At 40.2% G+C, this 23,728-nt stretch overlaps 2 protein-coding genes across 4 annotated transcripts in view; one reads left to right on the top strand and one right to left on the bottom strand.

Moving 5' to 3' along the window:
* Atg3 (autophagy related 3) overlaps positions 1–5,370 on the bottom strand; it is a 32,574-nt gene extending 27,204 nt beyond the window's left edge. The window contains exons 1-2 of one of the 2 annotated variants that reach the window (XM_005074759.4): positions 4,971–5,370; positions 1,867–1,908 (exon numbers count right to left, since the gene is read on the bottom strand). In XM_005074759.4, coding sequence (XP_005074816.1) covers positions 1,867–1,908; positions 4,971–5,042 — 114 coding nt within the window. In that variant the 5' untranslated portion in view covers positions 5,043–5,370. Of the gene's footprint in view, positions 1–1,866; positions 1,909–4,970 lie in introns of those variants that run through there. The other variant, XM_040750770.1, reaches the window with a different exon arrangement.
* A 104-nt stretch (positions 5,371–5,474) lies between these two features.
* Slc35a5 (solute carrier family 35 member A5) lies at positions 5,475–23,042 on the top strand. Of its 2 annotated transcripts, none has more exons than XM_013116913.3 (7): positions 5,475–5,688; positions 6,457–6,642; positions 9,734–9,832; positions 10,694–10,827; positions 15,017–15,084; positions 19,521–20,301; positions 21,617–23,042. In XM_013116913.3, exons 2-7 carry the CDS (start codon positions 6,477–6,479, stop codon positions 21,680–21,682), a joined length of 1,314 nt encoding a protein of 437 aa, XP_012972367.1. In that variant the 5' UTR covers positions 5,475–5,688; positions 6,457–6,476; the 3' UTR covers positions 21,683–23,042. The 2 variants fall into 2 exon arrangements, with proteins under 2 accessions (XP_012972367.1, XP_005074862.2); XM_005074805.4 differs by lacking the exon at positions 5,475–5,688 and adding an exon at positions 5,724–5,924.
* Positions 23,043–23,728: the final 686 nt, after the last annotated feature.

The following is a 23,728-nucleotide window of genomic DNA, read 5'->3' on the forward strand; positions in this document are numbered from 1 at the left end:
CATAATACAGAGTGATACTGTATCCAACAAGATACAACCAATATTTACATTTTAGCAAACAATATTATTCTTCAAATGACCTTCAATTCATCTAAAATTATTTAATTTAGTTACACCAGCATTGTTTTCCCTTAAAAGTTACAGTATTGGATATGGACTGTCCCTCTTTTTAAACATCAATACTTGTGCTTTTTTCAATGAAAACAAAAGGATAGCTGGAAACTGATGGGTAAGAGCCCAGAAATTAGAAGAAACAAATTAACAACTGAATTCAGTATGTAGTATTTATCCCAGGCAAATCATACCTTCCCATTGTCTTCCCTCGGGCTCATTTAACTCAATCCTGTAATTATGCTCTATCTGAGCCTAGAATTACATGCTTTGTATCAAATTAAGCTAGTTTTGCCTTACATTCTTTTTAAGGGAAAATTCATACTTCATGAGGCTATTAAGTTATTCGTGTTAGGATGAATTTTTGTTTGGAAACAGCTTAATTCTATAGAAATGCATCCAACAATGAGTTATTTTCACACAGCAGAGATAAAGTCAAAGTGTCCAAATATAGTACATGCTTATATCTGCTCTTGACTTCAGATCATTCAAAAGCCCTAGCTAGACAATGCCTGTTTGGAAAGAAAATTAATGAGACCCTTAAGAACAAAACTGACTTTTAATTGGCATTCAACATATGACACTCATGACATCTAAGGCAAATAAGTCCTTTCAAAGAATGTCTATCCCAAACCCCTCATTTTACAGATGGGTAAATATGAGGCCCAGACCTAAATAGCTAACTGATTTGCCTAAATTAAGAGAAGTTAGACAGATGGTTCGAGAAAGTAGATTCCCTAGGCTATTTCCACACCATACCATGTCTTTACTAAAAATAATGACAGTTTCACAAATAAATAAATATAAATCAGTGCAGCAAGCCATTGTTTGGTGTCAGAATGAACTGGACTGAAGAGGCTGTCATCATATATGAAAACTGAAAGATCAGCTAATTCTCTGGTTTGAAGCCTTTTAATTTATAGCCACAACCAGAGCCTCATCATTCAACAGTTTATTTTATGTTTTTTATCAAATAAGAAATATGATTCTATTGCTAATAAATGTTTTCAGTAAAAGTTGAAGATCAAGTTTAAATAATTCTGCCACCTTTTATTAAGAGTAAGTGGGGGTAATGCAACTGAAACTATTCATAAAAATGAAGTCTATGGGGTAAATTTCTCTAGGGATAAACTACCTAAATGAATAAGAACTCATAATTCAGACTTGGTGAACAAGTGAAATTATTATTCAAAACATTACTATAAGCAAAACAGTTTAAAAAGTATAGTTTAAAAAGTATGAAGGTATGTAAAATCTCCATAGTTCTAGCATTACTTAACCTTCCACATGACTTGTTTAGCAAACAAAGTGAAAACATGGTAAAATAAAATCAGTGTCAATTATGCAACAGTCAAGCTGAATGTTAGGAGAAAAGGCCCTTTCCAGGTTTCCAACACAATGTCATAACTTGTACATTTAGTCTAAACAGAGCCAAGACAGCAAATTCCAGAGCCCACTGTGCAGCCCTCTTCACACGGCAGTAAAGGTAAGTGAACACAGTGTCTTCCACTGCCCTTCACAACTCATTCTAGAGTTCAACTACCGAGAAATGTGAGAAGCTGCAAAATGCAGCAAAATGAAAAGATGTTATCTCTTACATGCTAGGGAAGCAGAGATCCTCTTAACCTAATTATTATAGTTACCTAAGTATAATTTTCCTCAAAAAAATGCAGGCTGTTTTCTAACAAAGATGAAAAGGCACAGTCTAAAAGAATTGTAGCCATATAAAGGCTTCAGGGCATCTTCAACACTCACCTCTTCTGGAGTAAGTACACCTGTCTCCTTAAATTTTGATTCCTAAAGAGAAAAAAGAATAAAAGTATTAGACCATTTTCATATTCAACTAAAAAAAAGTCTTCAGGGCAAATAGATGCCCCTTCTCAACAATGGAGAGTGTACTATGAAACAAACAAAACACTAACATCTAAATGTACTATATAAAATAGCACTGGTCCTCAATTATAAAGATATACATGTAATAATGTAGATGAATGACATGACATTACTTGCAGGATAATTTGATCAGTACTATAATAAAACATGAGTGTTAAGAAAGCATGTTAATATTTAGAGTACAGTGACCCTGCACAGTGAACAAGTCATTTTGCAGCACTTTTAACACAGCCTGTGGCTTATTTAAATTGAGTAACATTAGAAACCAGCAGTAGAAATCATTTATATTTAATATTTCCCATTGTTCTCATCTCCATCATAAGTTTTTTCTTTCTTTTTCTTCTTCTGGACTAGGTTTTGTTATGCAGGCCAGGCTGATGTGTAACTCAAAACCCTCCTGCCTCAGCTTCCAGAACCCTGGAATTCTAGCCAATGCATCACCACCATGCCCAGCTTCACTAAAATCTTTGAATAGTATTTTCTCCTCTAAAGCAAAAACGCTATTGACTAATTTTTGTTCTACATTTTCACTGATACGATTTTGTGGTAGTCTACAAAAATAAAAAGATCAATTTGTGAATATTATTTATTCAACAAATCATTTATCACTATATGCCAGTACTACTGGAAACAATGGGCTGCATGCCTGAAAAACCAGATCAATCTCATCTTCACGCCATGAAGAAGTTATATAGGGGAGAGGTGGTATTAAAATAAAATAACTCCTCAGCTAGGGATTCAACTTAGTGAGCACCTCTGGAACCCGCTGGGGTTTTGACTGGCTTGATATTGCACAGGTAATTACAGGCATTCTGAGTTTGAATGCAGCAGCCTTGTAACTCCAGAAGATACTTTGAAAACAGTCCTTCCAACCTCTGGCGGTTGATGGCTGTCAGCAGAAGATAAGCCTGTTTTCTTCAAGGTGTGGCCCCTGGTAGGTTGTCCATGCTCCAAAGGATGGCCCTATGCCCACACACACACAGGCAGCAGTAAGGTCTCAGTGGGTTAAAAATGAAAACATGAGGTTGATAGAGGTATAGACCGGGGATGATCTGGGAGGAACTGGAGGAGGAGTGAGGGATAGATATGGTCAAATTATACTGTATACATGTATGAAATTACCAGGGAATGAGTATAAAATATATTAAAAATAAATAAAGAATAGACAAAGGACCAAACTATAAGGCTGTCTGGGGGGAAAGCATTACTGGCTGAGAGGAAAAAAATACAAAATTCTAGTAGCAAGAGTTCTCTTGCTGGAGTGCTGAGAACAGGTAAGGGTAGCCTTACCCCCAAGTTCTCGTGAAATGAAGAGGCTGGGACTTCTACTGGCCAAAGAGACCCTTCAAGATGACTCTAAAGATTCTGACTTTACTACACTAATGCCATCTAAACAAAGCATGCCTTCTCAAACGTCCACTTCCCAAGAAAAGGACACTTCTTTCAGAGTATTGCACCCCACCCCACCCCCTGCCTTTATTTCTCTAGGAGAAATGTGTAAGGATTCTACAAACCAGGGGTGACAAGAATCAGGCCATTAATTCTGCTTTCTTTTATACTAAAAACATATGCCGCACATTGCCTCCGAGTATGGTGCAAATGCCTTTTATCTCAGCACTTGGGAGGCAGAAGAGGGTGGATCTCTACATAGTGACTTCCAGACCAGTTATGTCTACACAGTGAGACCCTGTCTCAAAAAATAAACATAAAAATGCATACTATACATACTGATTTTCTAGCATTCCTTTAGAGAACAAATGATTCCTGAAAACAGTTCTATATCACAAGTTCAATAAAATCCAAGTGGTCTACAAGATAGTCATTTTATATTTAATTGAGAAGTGTTTTGCTCATCTCTCTTCCTTAAATTAAAAGTTAAAGAGATAGACACTGTTAAAACACTATATACCTAGGCAGATACAATATTCTGAAAACATATTATAACATGCAATAGAAGCATTTAATTTCAATGTCGAAATTATTTTCAATTTCTAAATAGATGAGTAATCTTAACTAAAACGACTTTCACAACAAACATATAAACAAAGCAAGAGCTAAGATTATCATTTAAAAGTGTCCTTGACTTTTCTTACTTGATCCAAAAGGGTGTCATTTTCAAAGGTGTCTTAGAAGTAAATATTGAAAAGGGAAAATAAAGACCAAGCATTCCCTTTGCCAAGGAAAGAGATCAAACAGCCGGCTCAGCCTGCCTGCATATCTCTTGCCTGCGGTAAGATTAGTGAAATTCTTAGCTAAATACAGAACGAAAACAAAAACAAAAACTAAGCAAATATCTGCCACTCGCTTTTCACAAGGCAAAACCAAGTTACGACAAAAAGATAAATCCTAGAAGCTGTAAGGAAACTTGGAATGCAGCTCTAGAAATTTACTTTTGAAAGATGACGTATCACGACTCTCACCTGAAAATGTCATACTGTCTCCAATCTATACATATACATCCAGTTGAACTGCTGTCATGAGGTCACCTAAATCCAAGTTGCCGCTTCTTTAAAAGCTTGGGGAACCAGAAGTTTCGCCTAGTTCCGCTCAGAGTTACTAACATGTTACAATTTACTATGTTCCTCTGAAACCAAAGGAGGCTGGCAATCTAGATCCCCGTATAATCACAACTTCCTACGAAACTTGGGAGAAAAAGTGGCCTGCCGTTAGCTGTCATCTCTTCAAAGGTTAACCGGGATACCTACTTAAAAGACTGTGGCTGTCAGGATTCAATGTTCATGTGCCTGCTCCACACCACCTCTTACCGCGCTCCAACGCACAGAGGAATGACTGGTGGGGACTGCAGGCACCGAGCCGCTCAAGTTGAAGCAGGGGAGCCATCAAACGTTGGAACCGGCCCAGAAGCCCGGGGCAAGGCGCGTTCCGCCCCTCCACCTTCTAACCGGATCGCTGGGAACCCGGACTTGGGCAGTCAGTGCAGGGCAAGTCAGACCCGCCCCGCTTACCTTGAGGACCGGCGTCAGGTACTCGGCCACCTCCAGAGCCTTTCCCTTCACCGTGTTGATCACATTCTGCATCCTGGGGCTGGAGCAGCGATGGGGCAGGGAGGGACAGTCGCGATCCCGGTCGGGGACTCAAAAACTGCCCCGGACGTGGCCGACTGGCATCGAGCCCCGCAGGCGGCACCCGCAGGGGCGGGGGGAGGGGCGGCGGCACGCGGCGGCCCGGCCCAGCAGTCACCTGGCCGCAAAGCCAGAGGCCCAGCCCGCCGAGCTAGGGGCGGGTGCGCGCGCAGCCCCCAGGCCTCCTCCGAAGCCGTGTCTCGGCCCCTAGCTCCTCTTACACCTCTTCCGGCTTCCCCTTCCTCTTTTCACTCCCTCCCGACAACGCCGCCGCCACCTGGGCCTCACGTGACTCGAGTCTCCCCGACACGTGACAGCAAAGGAGCCGCGGGGGCGGGACCCACCGCTCCGCTCCCCGACCCGCCCCCCGGAAGCGCCGGAATGAGCGCGCTTGCGCAATGGCGCTGCCGGCTGGGTCGCTGCTTTAGTTCCAGCCCTGGAGGCTGGCGAGAAAAGGGCTTTTTCTCGCCTTTGTTCCCGGCTCATGGTCTCCCCACCAATGGGCCCTGAAAGCCTACTGCTGCTACCACGGAGCTAGGCAGTCACTATCTCAGCTCTATGATGTCCGTTCTTCCGCTAGAACCTTCCCTGAGCGACTGAGGTAACCGCGCCCCGCGGGCTGAGTGATGCTGGAGCTTGTGAGGGGCGAGGGTGCCGCCCGCTACGCCTATTGCGCATGTGTGGGAGGGTTTCCCTGACAGCGAGGGAAGCCTGGCCGAGGTGGAGGGGTGCTGACCCATTAGTCTTCTACACGCTTATGCCCAGCTGGTCCCGAGTTTGGGCCTTTGTCTGCGATCCTCATCGGCTCCATGTGTCCATCGTACTTATGCGCTTCGGGCAAGTATTTACCCTGCCTGGAGTTTCGTGTCCACCTGTCATGAAAGGCTGACCAGTTAGGCTCACTGACCTGAGAGTAGCCCTCCGCTCCTGTCCTGGTTCAGGAAAAGTCAGTAGCCATGTTTCAGCTATTTGCACTGTGGTTGTTACCGTAAAAGAGTCGTCACCGTTAAGCTCTTTTTCTACTCTGAAGGAAGAGCTGGTTTACTGAGAGTACCCCTCTCCCCACCTCCCCAAGAAAAAAGAGATTCCAGAATACATTCCTTCGGGAGCAAAGTTACTGCGAATAAACTACTTTCCTGCAGTCCCAAATGTCAGTTGTTCACTTGCTAACTTATTTCCAATCCGGACATCCCCTGTCTGTCTCTAGAATACCCCCTCCTGTAAGATTTTGTCATTATCGATCGTTTCCTTTAAATTTCCTCCCTTCCCCTCAGCTTGCTTGGTTCTGCATTAGTCGTGTCCAGACATCTACAGGTTTCCTTTTCTGTGATGCACAGTCTATACTATTTGCATTGTGCTTAATCCTTAGGTCTGCCAACAGGGTTGCTCATGAAGGTGTTCTTTTTAAGACAACTAAAAACCAGTGGAATGGAAAGAAAATGCTTCAGGCGCCCTGGCGTAGGCCCTTCAGCGCTGTACACATTCCTCCTAGGCGTTATATTCGTTACTTTAAGTTCAAGTCGCATCTTACTGGTAAAATATTCTGCCAATGAAGGTGAGTTAAGATGTACTTTTAATCACTTGTCTGTAACGTCCTTATGAATAAATCACACATGATATCTTTTAAAACACTGTGCTTAGTGAGTGATGAAGTGTGTTTAACTTTTATGCCTTAACCTTGTGTTCCTTAGCAATATTCTTTTGACCCTGAATGAACTTTGGATCATTCAAGTGCAAAATAAAACACAGTGTATCATAACATCTGGTTGTTGGTTCACCCAACAAGTATTTCTGGATCTCTAGCATAATGTACAATTGTAGCTTACTTGGAAATACAATATATTTGTTTAGTTTCCTGGCATTTGTGAGCCATAATTATTTTGCCAATAGTACAGTAAAAATTAAGTTTGCCCAGGCCTTTAATCCCAGCTCTAGGGAGGCAGAGGCAGTTGAACCTCTGTGAGTTAGAGATCAGCCTGGTCTACAAAGCTACACAAAGAAACCCTGTCTCAGAAAAAAAAAGTAGTACATATACTTAAATATAAGGGTATATGCATATATTTAATTCCACAAAACTGCATTGGTTACTTCTTAACTATTGACAACTATCAGATCATGACATGACTTTTAGTGATCTACTTGGGAAGCCTACATGTGAATGTAAGTTTTAACTTCAGTTAATATTCATCTTTCAGACCCTAGGCTAAGTTTTTGGGTTTTGGTTTTGATTTTTCGAGACAGGGCTTCTCTGTAGCTTTGGAGCCTTTCCTGTAACTTGATCTGTAGACCAGACTGACCTCCACCTGTCTCTGCCTCCCAAGTGCTGGGAATAAAGGTGTACACCACTACCCAGCCCTAGGCTAAGTTTTACTGTGTCTTTCAGTTTTCAGTTTCTTTCCTCATAGCTCCGACAAAAATACCTGACCAAAGCATGTTAAGGAAGGAAAGGTTTCTTTTGGCTTACTGTTTGAGAGTAAAGTTCATCATGCCAGGGAGGTCATGGCAGCAGAAGTTTGTAGCAGTTACATGGCACTCACAGGCATCAGACAAGAAGAGATAATAAAATACGCTTGGGGTAACTCAGCAGTAAAGAATGCTGGTTGCTCTTTTCAGAGGATATGGGTTCAGTTCCCAGCATCCACATGGCAACTCAAAACTGACTGTACCTGCAATCATAGGGAGTTAAAATGTACTCCCCTACCCAAATAACAATACTCTCTTAATAATACTGTCTTAATATTCTTCTGCCACCTAGCTATAATCCTTCAAATAATTTCTTACTCTCCCTGACTCTGGAACTTTAGCTCCAGCAATTTAGGATGACATATGAAGCCCTCTACTGACCTCCATGGTATACAGATGAACATATAGATATTACATTCAACTTACTTTTACCTTATATAGTCTAAGACCCCAGCCTAGGAAATGCTGGTGCCCACAGTTAAGGTCTGTCTTCTCACATTAACTAATCTAATCTACATAATCCCTCATGGCCATGCTCAGAGGCTAATCTAATCTAGTAATTCCTCAGGTGTATGACCAGAGACCCAGTCCTTACCAACTTCCTTGTGTCACATTGTAGTTGATTGGTTTGTATGTTATGATAAAGATTATGATAAGTATCTTTTGAGGGTAGCAATATGATTTAAGCCTACCTTTGTACAGAGAAAAGGGAAAGGGTATTTGAACTAGGCTTTGAATGGTGAGCATAGTTGAACAAGCAAATACTTAAATTCAGGTGAGTATTTATTAAATGCCAGGTGTAAGACAGTGACTAAGACCTGGTCTTTTTGTCATAAAACATTTACTTTCTAAGAATATGATATAAGCACAATAATTATAGTGCTTATATCATAGTGTTATAGTGTTATAGAGATTGACAGACTGTGCCTAGAAACAGACAAGTAGTCAATTTGGCATATGTTGAATGTTCAAGAGAATCTGCAGGAAAGAGGGAGAAAGTATCCTGGAGAGAGAAGGTTAAGTTGGCACCCAATAACCCCAGTGTTGGTCAAGTTTTAATCTGAATAAGAGAAGCAGCCAAATGTTTGCAAAGTGGGGGGCAATGCATTCCTGAAGGTAGTAGTTAATAAAGTTTCCGTTTGTCCTTGCCTCTATTATAAAGCAAGTTGTTGTTAAGCATTTAGAAAAGACAGGTAATAACTAATACAGGTCATGCTTACCAAGACTCAGTCTTAATTCAGTTGACCTATTACCTATACTTTTATGATTCATTAATGGGTGTCTGTGACCCAGAGTTACTTCCTCTTAGCCCTAAAAGTAGCAGAGTCCTTTGCCAGATAGCTTCTTTCTACCCCAGTTTACCATTTATGCCAGAGGCAAGGGAACCAAACAATGTTCCTGTATATACTATGATATGAACCAGGTTGGAAAATTTTTGAGTTAAAGAAGTCCCATAGGCAAGGTGTACTTTGATTTTTGTAAGGCAAGCAAGTCAGGTTTAATGAATCATAAGCCAAGTACTAATTCAGCTGATAAATTCATAACTTTTGATGAGTCAGATGCTGAATGGTAATTATCTCTTTAGAAGTCAGTCTCTGCCCCTCTCTCCCTCTCTCCCTCCCTCCCTCCCTCCCTCCCTCCCTCCCTCCCTCCCTCCCTCTCTCCCTCTCTCCCTCTCTCCCTCTCTCTCTCTCTCTCTCTCTCTCTCTCTCTCTCTCTCTCTCTCTCTCTCTTTTTTTATTTTTCGTTTTTCAAGACAGGGTTTCTCTGTGGCTTGGGAGGCTGTCCTGGAACTCACTCTGTAGACCAGGCTGGTCTCAAACTAACAGAGATCCACCTGCCTCTGCCTCCCTGTGTGCTGGGATTAAAGGCATGCACCACCAACTCCAGGCTCTGTCTCTGCCTCTTTCCCATGGAGCTTCCTTTGCCTTTGATCTTAACCTCCCAGCATTCTTACTCAAAGATTTAGAAAACCTGTACCAGCCAGAAGACATTTAATGAGTATTAAGTTTGATTTTAAAATTTAAAAATTATTTTCTTGTAGCTTTGTGTATGAGTGCATGTTTACACATGTATATATGATGTGTGTAGGGTCATACATGTGAAAAAATTTTAATTATTAATTACATGTAAAAACGTGCAGAATAAGCTTGATAGTTTTAAATTTTCTTGTTACATTTCAGAGAACAAGTATGACTATCTCCCTACTACTGTGAATGTATGCTCTGAGCTGATGAAGCTGATTCTCTGTATATTTGTGTCAGTCTGTGTTATAAAGAAAGGTAATTATTAATATACTTACATTTATTAAATCACACTATCAAAAATCATTGGAACTTGTGTAACATTTGTATCATTTAGTCTAGTCCAAGCATAAGTATGTTTTAGAGGTAGGGAAACAGGATCAAAGAAAATGTTAATAAAGAGTTGCATTAGCAGGAGGGGAACTAGATTTTCTAATTTATTTCCCAGTGTCCTGCCCATTGCTCTACCTCATCATTTGTCCCTGAAATGGTTTTGTTCAGTGGGTTTTTATTAATTTTCCATCTCAGTTTCCCAGTTACAGGCTTTGACGCTATATTTATACTCTTTATTCTTTCTTTCTTTGCATTTTATCTCTATTACAGTATGCCTTCCTAAGTCTTTGGAAGCCTGGACCTGCAATAATAACTAAAACAAGGATTAGTAAAGGTTAGCCATCTCATAGTCCATGCATATGAATTTTCACTTATTAGTTCCCTTCTCCGATCACCCCTTGAGGGAAAAGTGAAAACATAAAGGCTTCATTGTTCTGATCTACTGACTCTAACCTCTTCTCTTGGTTGTACCTGCAGAGAAGTTAAAACACAAGTCTATCTGGAGTTACCTTAAGTGATACTTAGGCTCTGAGTTAGTAGCAATTATGATGCTAAGGGTCTGGCTAGTTGCTCTTTGACAAACAGGTAGGAAAAGAAAGAGATACTAATAAAAGCCAAATTATCTTTTTCTTCTGTAGGCTTATAATCATTTAGCAATTTAATAAAGCCCATTTTATAGAATTGCACTAGTAATCAAGTTTAGAGTAGTTTCAATGAAAACACAAGCATTCTCAATAAAGATGATTAGTTTATTGCTTTGTATGATTCATTTATTTCTTTCTTCAGAAGAGCATCAAAGTAGACATTTGAGATGTACTTCCTGGAAGGAATTCTCAAGTTTCATGAAGTGGTCCATTCCTGCCTTTCTCTACTTCCTGGATAACTTGATTGTCTTCTATGTCCTTTCCTATCTTCAGCCTGTAAGTAAAACTGTAACAGAGGAAGTGCCATTGAGAAAGCACAGTGATGAGTCTCCAGAATGACTTCCTTTTTCTCGTTTTCTACTGGCTTCCCCACAGTGTTCTAGAACCATCTGGTCTGTGCCAGATCTTCACATTGTTAATGATTCCTGTACTGGGGGGAAGTTGCTCCCGGGCACAAGGACTCAGAAACCACCCTGATTTGTGTAAATGATCAGTCTGCCTTTAGTTTGAGCTATCTTGTGACCATTCAAGACCTCTGCTCAGACTTCCAGTAGTAATTCAAAAAAAATAATGCTGTTGATGGACCTCCCTTTGCTTTACTGTTTTAATGTAGTTTATCCATTTACTATTTGTATGTATTACATCCATATTTACTATATGACTTAATTTTTGTTACATTTAGTATGTGTTTGTATATGTGTATGTATATATGTGCCATAGTACAGAATTGGAGGTCAGAGAACAACTTGTAGACCTTGGTTCTCTCCTTCCACTATGTGGTCCCAAGATCAGACCTGGGTCTAAGCACCTTTGCCCACTGAACCATTGTGTTGGCCCCTTTTTGTATCTACAGATTCCTTAAGAGTGTGTAACTATATAAATTCAACTGATAATACTAGGAATTCACCTCTGATACATTTTTTGTATCAATTTGGAAAGGCATTGGTAATCACAATTAAAAGTCTGTCTTCTAGCCGGGCGTTGGTGGCGCACGCCTTTAATCCCAGCACTCGGGAGGCAGAGGCAGGCGGATCTCTGTGAGTTCAAGGCCAGCCTGGTCTACAGAGTGAGTTCCAGGACAGCTTCCAAAGCCACAGAGAAACCCTGTCTCGAAAAACCAAAAAAAAAAAAAAAACCCCAAAAAAAAGTCTGTCTTCTGCTTTGTGGTGACCCATGCCTTTGATCCTAGCATCCTGGAGGCAGAGACAGGCAGGTCTCTGAAACTTTGAGGCCAATCTAGTTTACATAGTGAGTTCCAGAACAGCCAGGGCTATGTAGAGACACCTTCACTAAAAAAAAACAAAAAACAAAAAAACTGTTTTCTACTTTTACTGCTCCCCTCCCTCCCAATTTTTTTTTTTTTGTTTTTTGTTTTTTGTTTTTCGAGACAGGGTTTCTCTGTATTGTCTTGGAGTCTGTCCTGGAACTCCCTTGGTAGACCAGGCTGGCCTTGAACTCACAGAGATCGGCCTGCCTCTGCCTCCCAAGTGCTGGGATTAAAGGCGTGCACCACCAACGCCCGGCTCCTCCCAATATTTTTTAAGATGAAGGTTTTTATTGCCTATATTCTAAGTTTTTAAAAAATAATAAAATTAAACACTTTAATTATAAATAGTATTTTTATGGGCACTGATCCTTTACATGAAACCTCCCAGATATACTTTAGAAATGGGTAATAGGAGGGAGCAATAGAATATAGGAGGAACAAGAGCTTGGCACTTTCTCACTTGTGGTAATCTGTGTAACTGGGAAGACCCTGTCTGTTCTCAGTTTCAATTTATTCTACCCATAAAACAGAAGAAAAAATACTAAACCAGCTCAAAGGCAGGTGCTTAGGCCACCTGAACACTGGAGTTCCTGCAAAGTTTGTGATTTGTAATGATAGCAAGTGTTCAGTTCATGTACCATGCCTTCTCCTAAATTCTTTCCACTTTTTCAGGTGGAAAATTCCTATCACAGCAGCATGATTATTTATATTCAATAATAAATATTACTTCTATTTTATTGGAAACCAACAGACTGGCTATACATTTATACCCCTTCCTCCCAGTATTAAGCAAAATTGAAACTTCCTTATTTTTCTTCCCTATTTACTGTTTTGGTCTTCCTGATCAGCTGCAACAACGAATATTATGAAACAGATTGTATGTTTTAGTCTATGTATTTCTTGCCTGGTTCTACTTAAGCAATTAAATAAAGGTGCAGAGAAGTTTTAGGACAAAGAATTACTAGCTTTATTCTCTAGTATTAACATGGGAAGTGTCACTCGGGAGTTTGAGACCAGCCTGGTCTACAAGAGCTAGTTCCAGGACAGCCTCCAAAGCCACAGAAAAACCCTGTCTCAAACAAACAAACAAACAAACAAACAAAAAAAAAAAACATGAGAAGTGTGTTCAGTCAGCCAGACTGATTAGTTGTGTGTGTTTATGTTGCTCTTAATGTGATCTCTCAGGGCCACTTTTCCTCATCATCCCTTCCTCTGCTCTTAGCCGGAAGCTCACAAGCATTTGTGTTATAGTGAGATACCCTGAGAAAATAAACTTAGTGTCCCACACAGACAAATAATCTGTGGTCAGGAAGATAGAAATGTTGATTACCCTGATTCAATGATCAGACACTATGTATATGTAGTAAATTACTTACTACTTTTATGACCAGTAAACATATATGATTATGTGTCTGATTCTTACTAGAAAATTCAATAGAAAACATTATATTCTTAGAATTACTACTAGTTTTACTCAATTTCACTGTAGCTGTGTTGGCTGTTATTAGTAGTTGTGTAAAACTTGATAGTCTCAGTTGTTTGTTTATTTGATTTCTTGGTGCACAGTTTCACTATGTCTCAGACTAAACAGGAGCTCAAGATCCTCCTGTTAGCCATCCCAGTACTAAAACCACAGCCAGATAGCAGTACACCTGGTTTCTCTGTGTATTCATCCTAAGGTGATAACAAGAAATAAACAAAAAAGTGAATTGTATCATATGATTGTTTTCTAAAAAAAATAGCATTGTTGTAATTTAAGAAAAGTGGCTCTGAAGAGAAATATGTCATGTGACAAGGTTCAAGAAGGGTTTTTTTTAATTAGGAAAAGGAATCATAAAAAGGGGGAAAGGAAATGGGGGAACCAACCTCTAGAAACTGGAGCAGCCGACAGAGGAGGGGAGAGAGAGAGAAGGAAGGAAGGATGGGAGGCAGGTAGGGCCCTTTTAAAAGGGAATATAGTGAATATGCATAGGTGATGCTCTTAGTGACTGCAGCTGAGGACATATCCTGTCAGAACCCCAAGGACAGGCCAGTACACATGCTTGAATACTAGCAAGTATTGCCAGATCCTGTATAGGGAACAATGGTAGAATTTCATGTATTCTGAGAAATACACATTTATGTGTGTGTTGTGTTCAATTTAAACCAAAATATAACTTCACAAAAACAAACCGCTATAAAAACTAGGCAGCACATTTCTAAGTGTTTAGAGTAATTCATATCAATTTAAAGGACTATCTAGCATGACCTATGTTTCAGGTCATGTCATTTCCACTGAGAAACAGATTCAGTTTCTAAAATAACAAAAATGCTTGAAGATGTGCCTGTATTTTCTTATCATATGACTTAGGGTTTCTGTTGCCGTAACCGAGGCAACTCTTATACAGGAAACATTTCATTGGAGTGACTAGCTTACAGTTTCAGAAGTTTAACCCATTATCATGACCAGGAACATGGCATCATGCAGGCAGACATAGTGCTGGAGAAGTAGCTAAGAGTCCTACATCTTGTAGGCAATGGGAAATTGGCTGAGCAGTATCCTGAGTATAAAAAACCTCAAAGCCTGCCTCCACAGTGACACACTTCTCCAACAAGTCCACAACCACTCCAACAAATCCACACCTCCTAATAGTGCCACTCCCTGTGAGATTATGGGGGCCAATTGCATTCAAACTACCACACCATATAACTAGGTCTAACATTTTCCCTTCTCTTTTGCCCATAAAGCCAATACTGAATAGCTGTAAGGGGCTGTGGTAAGTTGGTAAGGTGCTTGTCTCACATGCACAAGCCCTTTCTTGATTCCCAGAACCACACAGAAAATAATAATTGTTAAGAACACTCTAAAGTGCTTTGACAGCTGTAAGAAAAAACATATGTGCTTCATAAGCATGGCAACTTATTTCTAAACGTTTAGAGTTTGTATTTCTTGATCTATAAATATAGGTCATTTATGCAGGCATAAAATGTGTAAGGCAAAACTTAAACATGTTGTCCAATCTTGACAATAACTTGCTCATGTCTGCATACATTTAACAAGCAATAAAAATGGAATTGAATCCCCCAGTGAACCAACTGCCCTAATAACCCCCTGCTTTGTGACTAAAAGGCTTTTTGTGTCAGGTGAACTAGCAAGCTGGGAGGTTCTGAGGTCAGTGCTTTGCCTGGATTGTAATTCTATCTTCCCTTTCTTTCTAGGCCATGGCTGTTATCTTCTCGAATTTTAGCATTATAACAACAGCTCTTCTATTCAGGATAGTGCTGAGGTAAGTAGTTCACTGTGGAAGCCTACATCATCCTTTAAAATGGACCTGTCTGGCCTTAGATAATTTACCCAGAATGCTGAGCCCTCAGAACCTCTAGCGTAGATTTTATTTCTAATTAGCCTTGTATATTAGATACCTTGTTTATCCAATGTGGAAAGCAGCTGTAGTGGCTGTTTAAACCCTCTGCCATCAGGTATATGAAGTATCTTGAACTTTTCAAAAGTAAGATATTTAATTACTATTTGTTAGTATTTTAATTTTTAGCATTTTTAAAAAAATGTTTATTTTTTGTGACAAGGTCTTACTTTGTAACCCAGGATAGGCTTGAATTCATAATTCCTGTGCTTCAGCCTCCCAAGTTAGGATTGTAGCCACACCCAATCTGTCAGGGGCTGCACTCTTAAAGGGCACTAATTCTCCCTCTCCTGGCAGCTGTCAGTTTCTAATAATTCCTTATGTAGGGATGGGACTACATGCTGGGGTATTTTTCTGGCTTGAGTGTGCATAGATCTTGTGTATGCTGTCACAATTGCTATGAGCTTGTATGTGCAGTTGCCCTGCTGTGTCCAGAAAACACTGCTTCCTTGAAATTATTCACCACCTCTGGTTCTTAAATTCTTTCTGCTACCTCTTCCCCTGTCAGCCCTAAGTCTTGGGAGGAGGGAGTGTGGTCTAAGTGTCACATTTATAACTGAGCATTCCATAGACAATCTCTTATTCTCTGAACTTTGACCACTTGTGAGTCTTGGTGTTAATCACCATCTAATGCAGAAAACCACTTCTCTAATGAGGGTACAGAGATATAATAATGGGGGGGGTAATGATACTTCATTAGGAGTCAGTTTAATAATACGCCCATTTAACAAAATAATAGTAGTAGGTTCTCCTCTGGGGCCTATGACCTGTCTAGCCACAGGTTCCTAGCATTGATAACAGTGTCAAGCATGGTTCTCTACCTGTGGAATGGGACTTAAATCCAATCAGAAGACATTGTTACCCCTGCGACATTTGTGCCACTGTTGTATCAGTGAGCATGTGTTGTCAAGCTGATAGTTACTGTATTTCTAAGGATTCACAGCTGGGTAAGGCTGATGATAGCTTTCTTGTCTTTTTTTTTCTTTTAACTTTCTTTCTCTGATAGCATGCACATCACCTTCGAGCACCATGGAAGCTGGCCAGTATAAAGCTTGCATAGCGGTCAGGATCGAGCACAGAGCCTTGGGAGGGGATGAAAGGGGGCTCAAGGAAGAAGAGATAGAACACAGAGTTAAAGATGAATAATGGAACAGAAAGGGTTAAGTGGGGCAAAGAATTGGAGAACCTGTTAGAGGGGTGCCTGTGGGGCAGGATAACAAACACCAAAGACCTTTCAAGAAAACTGTTTGGAAACTACTCTAGAAGCTTCCTGAAATACAGACCTATAAGCAAATAAATGAGTCTAGATAGGGTTACTCTACACTGTGACAGTACCCCCACTAGACACTCCATGGTAACAAAAGGCAGGTGCCAGGAATGGGTTTTCTCTTTTGAGCTGTTGGCCACTGATAACCTCCATTTGTTTTTTGATTAATAAGGGAGTGGGAGCTCACTGCCAGCAAGGCTACTCTAGCAGGTAGTCCTGGATGGTAAAAAGCAGGCTAAGCAAGCCCTGGAGAACAAGCCAGTAAGCAGCCTTCCTCCATGGTCTCTCTCTAGTTCCTGCCTCTAGCTTCCTTCCCTGTTTGAATTCCCGCCTAGGCTTCCCTCTGTGAGGAACTATGATTATGTAAGACAAATAAATCCTTTCCTCCCCATGTTGCTTTTGGTTTCCGTGTTTATCATAACACAGAAAGCACATCCCCCAAACATTACAGGCCATTGCCGGTGCTCTTGATTAGCCTGCAGAGCTTGAATACTGCTGATATACTTGGACTGCTGAATCCACCATGTACTTCCCTCATGGAACATGGAGAAATCAGCCCATACTCACTAGGAAACTTCGTTTCTTTTCTGCAGGACTTGTGTAAACCTCGTGTGTGTGTGTGTGGGGGGGGGTAATGACAGATGCAGATGTACGTGTGTAGTGCTACAGCACTTGGAGATCAGAGGACAACTCTCAGGAATTGTTTGTCTCCTGCTGTGAGATCCTGTAATCAACTCAGGTTGTCAAACTTGTATAGCAAGCCCGTTTACCAACTGAGCCATCCTACGGCCAGGATTTATTCTATGGAAGTGTAGCCATTAGTTCACAGTAGAAACTGATGGCAAACATTATGCCTCAACGTCCCCCCTCACTGATTTGTTTTTACCTTAGCATAGTTGTGTAGTTGTGTTTGCTTGACTCTGGGAAATAATAGCACTACTTGGACTTTAGGGAAAGAATAAAAGTGATCAGTAATATTTTATATACTAACTATAAGATTCCTCCACTTTCATCAAAGAGAAGTTGTAGGAAAAGGTCATTTAAAAAACTTCTAAATCAGCAGGGTGTGGTGGCATATGCCTTAATCCCAGCATTCAGGAGGCAGAGATAGGCAGATTTCTGAGTTCAAGACCAGCCTGGTCTACAAAACAAGCTCCGGACAGCCAGGTCTACACAGAGAATAGCATCTCACCCCTCCCAACCCCTACCTTTAGCCCCACCCCCAACCCCGCTGCCAAAAAATAACTTTTTCCCTAGGAGCAGCAATTGCCTGCCTGTCTATGTTCTCCGAACACTCTAGTGATAACATTCTTACCACCTCCGTTTCTCACTTTTACGCTTCCACTTTTGCTTAAATTTTTCTTATCTTCTCCTGACTAGGGGATCTTCAGACATCAAGGTTTTGGATTTCTTCTCAGGGGCCTTGCAGGCTGCCCCAGCCTGAGAGAGAGATACATCTGATTCTTTGTTGCCTTTGCATAGATGCTCCTCTGCCTTACTTAGCCAGCCTCTCCAAGTGCCCCTCCTCAATATGCCAGCCTGGATCATGTGCCTCACAGCATTTAGCTCCTTCAGGAGAGGAGGGATGGGGCGGCAAATCTTTATCAGCCCGGTTTGAATGTTTTTGTTTTTTGAGTTTTTTTTTGGTTTTTTTTTTGTTTTTTTTTTTTTTGGTTGGTTTGGTTTGGTTTTTCGAGCCTGTCCTGGAACTCGCTCTGTAGACCAGGCTGGTCTCTAACTCACAGAGATCCACCTGCCTCTGCCTCCCTAGTGCTGGAATTAAAGGTGTGTGCCATCACTGCCAGGCCTCAGTTTCCATATTTATTACATGTCTTTGAACTGAGTAAACAGACAAGTAGAACAATACATATCTTCACAACTTTATTATCAGGTAAAAGAAGTAAGCTTGGTTAGGCTTTATAGGAGAAATATTAATACCCAAGTATAAACTTTTCTTTTTCTTATTATACAGTACTTTACTGTGTGGTGGCTTATTATTAGGCCTTTGACCCAGGAGCATGTGTCATGAAGTCCTTTAAGAAAAGTCTAGTATCCTTGGAAAATTTTATCTACATTGATTACGAAAGCGTATCCATACTGCTTTTTCTCGTTCTTGGAAACTGAGCTAAGATCTTCTCTCAGAATTTACCACTTAGCACTGAAGAGCTAAAACTCCAGATCAACCCTTCCCCCAGCCTTAGCTCCTAGAGACTATGTTGTATGCAACAGTCCTAGGGCCAAAACTGAACACAAAGGAACTCCAGACCTCCCCTAGCCTCCTAGATACTTGGATTCTGGGGACTGTTTGACCACAAAAGAAACTCCTGTATAGTCTCCAGAAAATTCAGTTCTGGAAAATATTGGTACATTAGGCGACCTGCAAGCCATAGAAACCACAGAATGTTCTCTATCAGCACTGACCTATCAGAATAATGGGCACACAGGTATTACACGCCAAAAGCATGACTTAGAAAACTTTCTTGATTATTCCCCAAATGTCAACCAATTAGGAACTCACCCACTCCCCTCCCCTCCTGCTGATGTAACCCTGCAGTTTTTCCTTTAAAAAACATAGCAGCAGACTTGAGAACACTCCCTCTGGAGACTGATGCATCAGCTTGCTAGACTGGGTCCCTCCCGAGGTAGGATAGAACAATCAATAAACCCTGTGCATTTGCATAGGTGGGTCTCTCCCTAGTGGGCTCTTTGGGGATCTTTGTGACTTGGGCACAACAATCACAATAAAAATCACAGTGCCAGGGGTCAAAGATACCCTTGGAAGGCAGGGGCTAGGCTACAGGTGTACATCCAAAGCTAATCTGTAGGAAGAGAAGTTAAGAATGTCCCTATAGCATTCTGAAAGTGAATAGAGAGATCAGATTTGAAACACTTGAATTGTAGGGAATGCTAGCAACTGGATATAGTTTATTAAACCAAGTATTCAGGCTTCTGAATTTTCAGTAGAACAGTTAAAAGGGGGAAAGACAGTGGGAAAAATACATGGTAAAATCTTGTTTCTTCCCCCTTTGGATAGGCGGCATCTGAATTGGATACAGTGGGCTTCCCTCCTGATTCTGTTTTTGTCTATCGTTGCCCTCACGGCCAGTACCAAAACTTCACCGCATGACTTGACAGGACATGGATTTCATCACGATGCCTTCTTCATCCCATCCAATTCCTGCCTTCGTTTTAGGAGAGAATGCTCCCAAAGAGACAATTGTACAGCCAAGGAGTGGACTTTCACCGATGTCAACTGGAACACCACAGCCAGCGTTTTTAGTCACATCCGTTTGGGCTTGGGCCACATTCTGATTATAGTTCAGTGTTTTATTTCTTCAATGGCCAACATCTATAATGAGAAGATCCTGAAGGAGGGGACACAGCTCACCGAGAGCATCTTCATACAGAATAGCAAGCTCTATTTCTTTGGCATTGTTTTTAATGGGCTTACTCTGGTCCTTCAGAGCAGTAACCGTGACCAGATTCAGAACTGTGGGTTTTTTTATGGCCACAATACATTTTCACTCGCCCTTATTTTCGTAACTGCCTTCCAGGGCCTTTCAGTGGCTTTTATCTTGAAATTCTTAGATAACATGTTCCATGTCTTAATGGCCCAGGTGACAACTGTCATCATCACAACAGTGTCCGTCTTGGTCTTTGATTTCAGGCCCTCTCTGGATTTTTTCCTAGAAGCCCCAACAGTCCTCCTCTCCATATTTATTTATAATGCTAGCAAGCCTCAGAATCTAGAATATGCCCCTAGGCAAGAAAGAATCCGAGATCTAAGTAGCAATCTTTGGGAACGTTCCAGTGGGGTAAGTTAGTGTAAATATACTTTCTGCTTATTCTTAAATTTAAAAGTATTTATTCAAGAAAGAGAATCAGTATCACTTTTTCATAAGTATGTTAGATCTGTATAACTTATGCAAGTCATGCAGTGGACTTCTGGAGCTGGCAAGGGCTTTATAAACCATAGTGCCTCAAGGACTTTGTGTGCTACTATATAATTGTATCACAGAGAACTGCAGACCACAGAGGTACTCATTTCTTGTCTTATCCTGCCTCCCCTACATTTATGGTTAGAGCTAAGGGTGTATAGACAGTAGGTAAAAAATGGTAATGGAACTGTGTGGTCTGACTCCTGCTTCCTTGCTTTTCCCACGGCACGGTGGCCGGAGAGAAGTAGTTAATCTTTTAAATGGAATAATCGTGTGAACTGGAACAGCCAGTACCTTAATCCTCCCTGTAGTTATCTGTTTATTTCACTAAGAAAATGCTTTCTAACAAGAACTTAGTCATACAAAATATATTTGTCATATATTCAAATAAATCATCCAGTTATGCTGAATTTATAATTTGTATTAACACAAAGATGAACAATTTCACATCATGAGCCCATTTCACTCGTAGGAAAATCTGTTATTTACTAGGTGCATAGAAAACCTCCAGGTGTTTTATCTCTGAGTTATTAGTACAACAGATTTTAAGAATAACAACAACAACAAAAAAGACCAAACCCCTTAGTCAGCAAGAGTGTACACTCGGGAAAAGTTCTCTGTTCTTTCTAGTGGCCTGATAATGACTTGCTTGCCTTAATTTTTAAGGAAAATAAAATCATATTAGGTACCAAGAATCCTTTGTGTCATTCACCATCCTTTAATCACTTCCCCACAAGGCCAGCAGGTGGTGCTCTTGGTCAGAATTGAATGCATTTCACTTTTAAAACTGTTTAGATTTATATTATTGTATATTTATGAGTGTTTTGTTTGCATGTGTGTACACCATTTGCGTTCCGTGTGCCCTCGGTGTTAAGAAGACGTCAGATCCCTCGGGAGCTGAAGTTGCAGATAGGTGTTAGTCACAGAAAGTTGTGACCTACCATGTGGGTGCTGGGAACCAAACCAGGTCCTCTGTAAGAGCAATAAGTGCTCTTAACCACTGAGCTGTCTCTCCTGCTCCCCCTTTTGTTATATCATGTTCTTCTTACTACCATTTCAACTCTTTAATTCGACCAAATTGATTTCACAGTTATCTTTGACTTCTGTATTTAGTAAGACATTCCATTAGTAATTGTTGAAAATGAAACATTTCTAATTCAACTGATTATTCATTTCATATGTTTCATTTTAGGATGGAGAGGAGCTGGAAAGACTGACCAAACCCAAGAGTGATGACTCAGATGACGACGCTTTCTAATCATCCCTGCTTGGTTGACAGCTCCCACAAACTATGTATGAGCATTTACAGCATTTGTGGCGATTGTCTTTTCTGATAAACTGATGTTTGAAAGCATAATACTCTTTACATGTATCTAACCACTGGTAAACAACTCCATCCAAGACTTAGAGCAGCCACAGGGTGGCAGGTTTCTGAGACATGAACATAGGACTATGAATAACCCCATAGTTGAGGCAAGATATTTGCAGATTGTTTTTCTCATCCTCCAGGTTCCAGAAATCATGTTAACTAGACCCTACAGGTATGCTAACAGAGACAGTTTGCAAATATTAGGAGACTAGTCATTGTATCTTACTGTTTGCTGAGGTCTCCTCTCATGTCTGTCTGTGTCTGTCTCTTTCTCTCTCCTCCCCTCTTCTACTTTCCCTCTTCCCTCTTATTGATATAAATATTGTCTAGATTGTCCCTCAGATTTCAAGGCCTTAGCAATAGTCATTTTGCTTTTATTAAAGCAATAAGACTCTAAAAGTTTGGGCTGAAAGACATGAGTATTTGGCTGTGCCATAGAATGTGGATAACATCCTTTGTGATATTTTTAAGCTATTCTTCTGAAATAAAATATCAAATTTTGATTGTTTTTAGAAAAAATTTACGAGAAATTTTATTCTTTGTATTTATTTATGTAAATGTTGATTGCCAAGTTATCATACTCATCACTTGTAAGTTAAATCACTGAAGCCATTGTGGATTTGTTTTGTTTTTTTACTCCATCTTCCTCAGTTTGTACATTTACAAAATCTTGACATCATCACCTTTTGATGTTGTTACTCTGTTGAGAATGAAGTTGTTTTACTTTTGAGTTACTAGTTGCACCCTGTAACTGTTAGCTGTCTTTATATACTATCCTGTCCTAAAAGTTAAGACCTGCCTTTAGGACTCCTTTATAAGAACCCTTTTGTAAAAACAATAATTACTTTAGTGAAGCAGAGAAGTATGTCTCTAGCAGAGGGCCAGTAATCAGTAAGTCACCTCCTAACAGTAATTCATACTTACAAGTGCATGGTATTTTTCAAGATATGTTTGCATGTAGCAAATTGACTCTTCATTGGCAGGTAATTAAAAAGTAAGAAAATTGAGTAATTTGTCCCAGGTCTTACATCTGGGTGGTGATTGAAACAAACTTTAAGCCTGTGTGTTTACAAAGTCCTATATTTGTAAATGTGAATTATAAGCTACTATGCAGTTTGCACATTCCTTCAAGTTTCTGTGTATTTATATATAAGAAGTTACTATTATTAAAATCCACCTGTCTACACAGACCAATATAATTGGCAATAATTGCTAAAAAAATTTTTAATTAAAATAATTACTAAACTTATATCTTGTGTTTGTCATCTGTTGTATGAGATGAGCTATGAAATGCTTTTAAATTAAAAAAAATGAAGTAAGGCAAAAATGCAAGCAACAGCCTTGGTGTCTAAAGAATGATTAAATTTTCTATCTAATCACAGGGTTACATGAAATGGGAAGATTGTATCCACCAAGGTGATGGATTTTAAAGATAAGGGAAATAAGACACAGCAGGACCTCACTTTAGGAGCAGAAGCATGCAAATAATCTTACTGAGCAGACAAAAGAAGTGTCACCTACAGGACATAGTAATAGTAGGCATCAGTGTCCGTGATGTGCTGTAGTTGATTTTTCATATTTGTGGTTATTTTTTTACACTCTTACTTTTTGGAAAACAGTCATTGCTTACCATCAGGCTGAGCTGGAACTAAAATGTCAGGTAGATGCACTGGAGTCCTTGAGGAGCAACACTGTTTTAAGGACAGTGTGAAGATGAGGAGAGGTCCAGAAACCATTTTCCAGGAATTATTGAAGTCAGGAGATTGTATGACCTGGAAAGAACGATTGTCATGCAGAAAAGAAAATAGACATGGTTCCCACTTCGGGAACTAAATGGCAGTGAAATTGTAGCATGACACTTATTCATACACATAGGGTGAAGCTCCCAATAAATGGTAATTCTCAATAGCGACCAAGAAAGCAAGAATGTAGATG

Source organism: Mesocricetus auratus, unplaced genomic scaffold (genome assembly GCF_017639785.1).
Source record: "Mesocricetus auratus isolate SY011 unplaced genomic scaffold, BCM_Maur_2.0 Super-Scaffold_100008, whole genome shotgun sequence".
NCBI classification, from domain to species: Eukaryota; Metazoa; Chordata; class Mammalia; order Rodentia; family Cricetidae; genus Mesocricetus; species Mesocricetus auratus.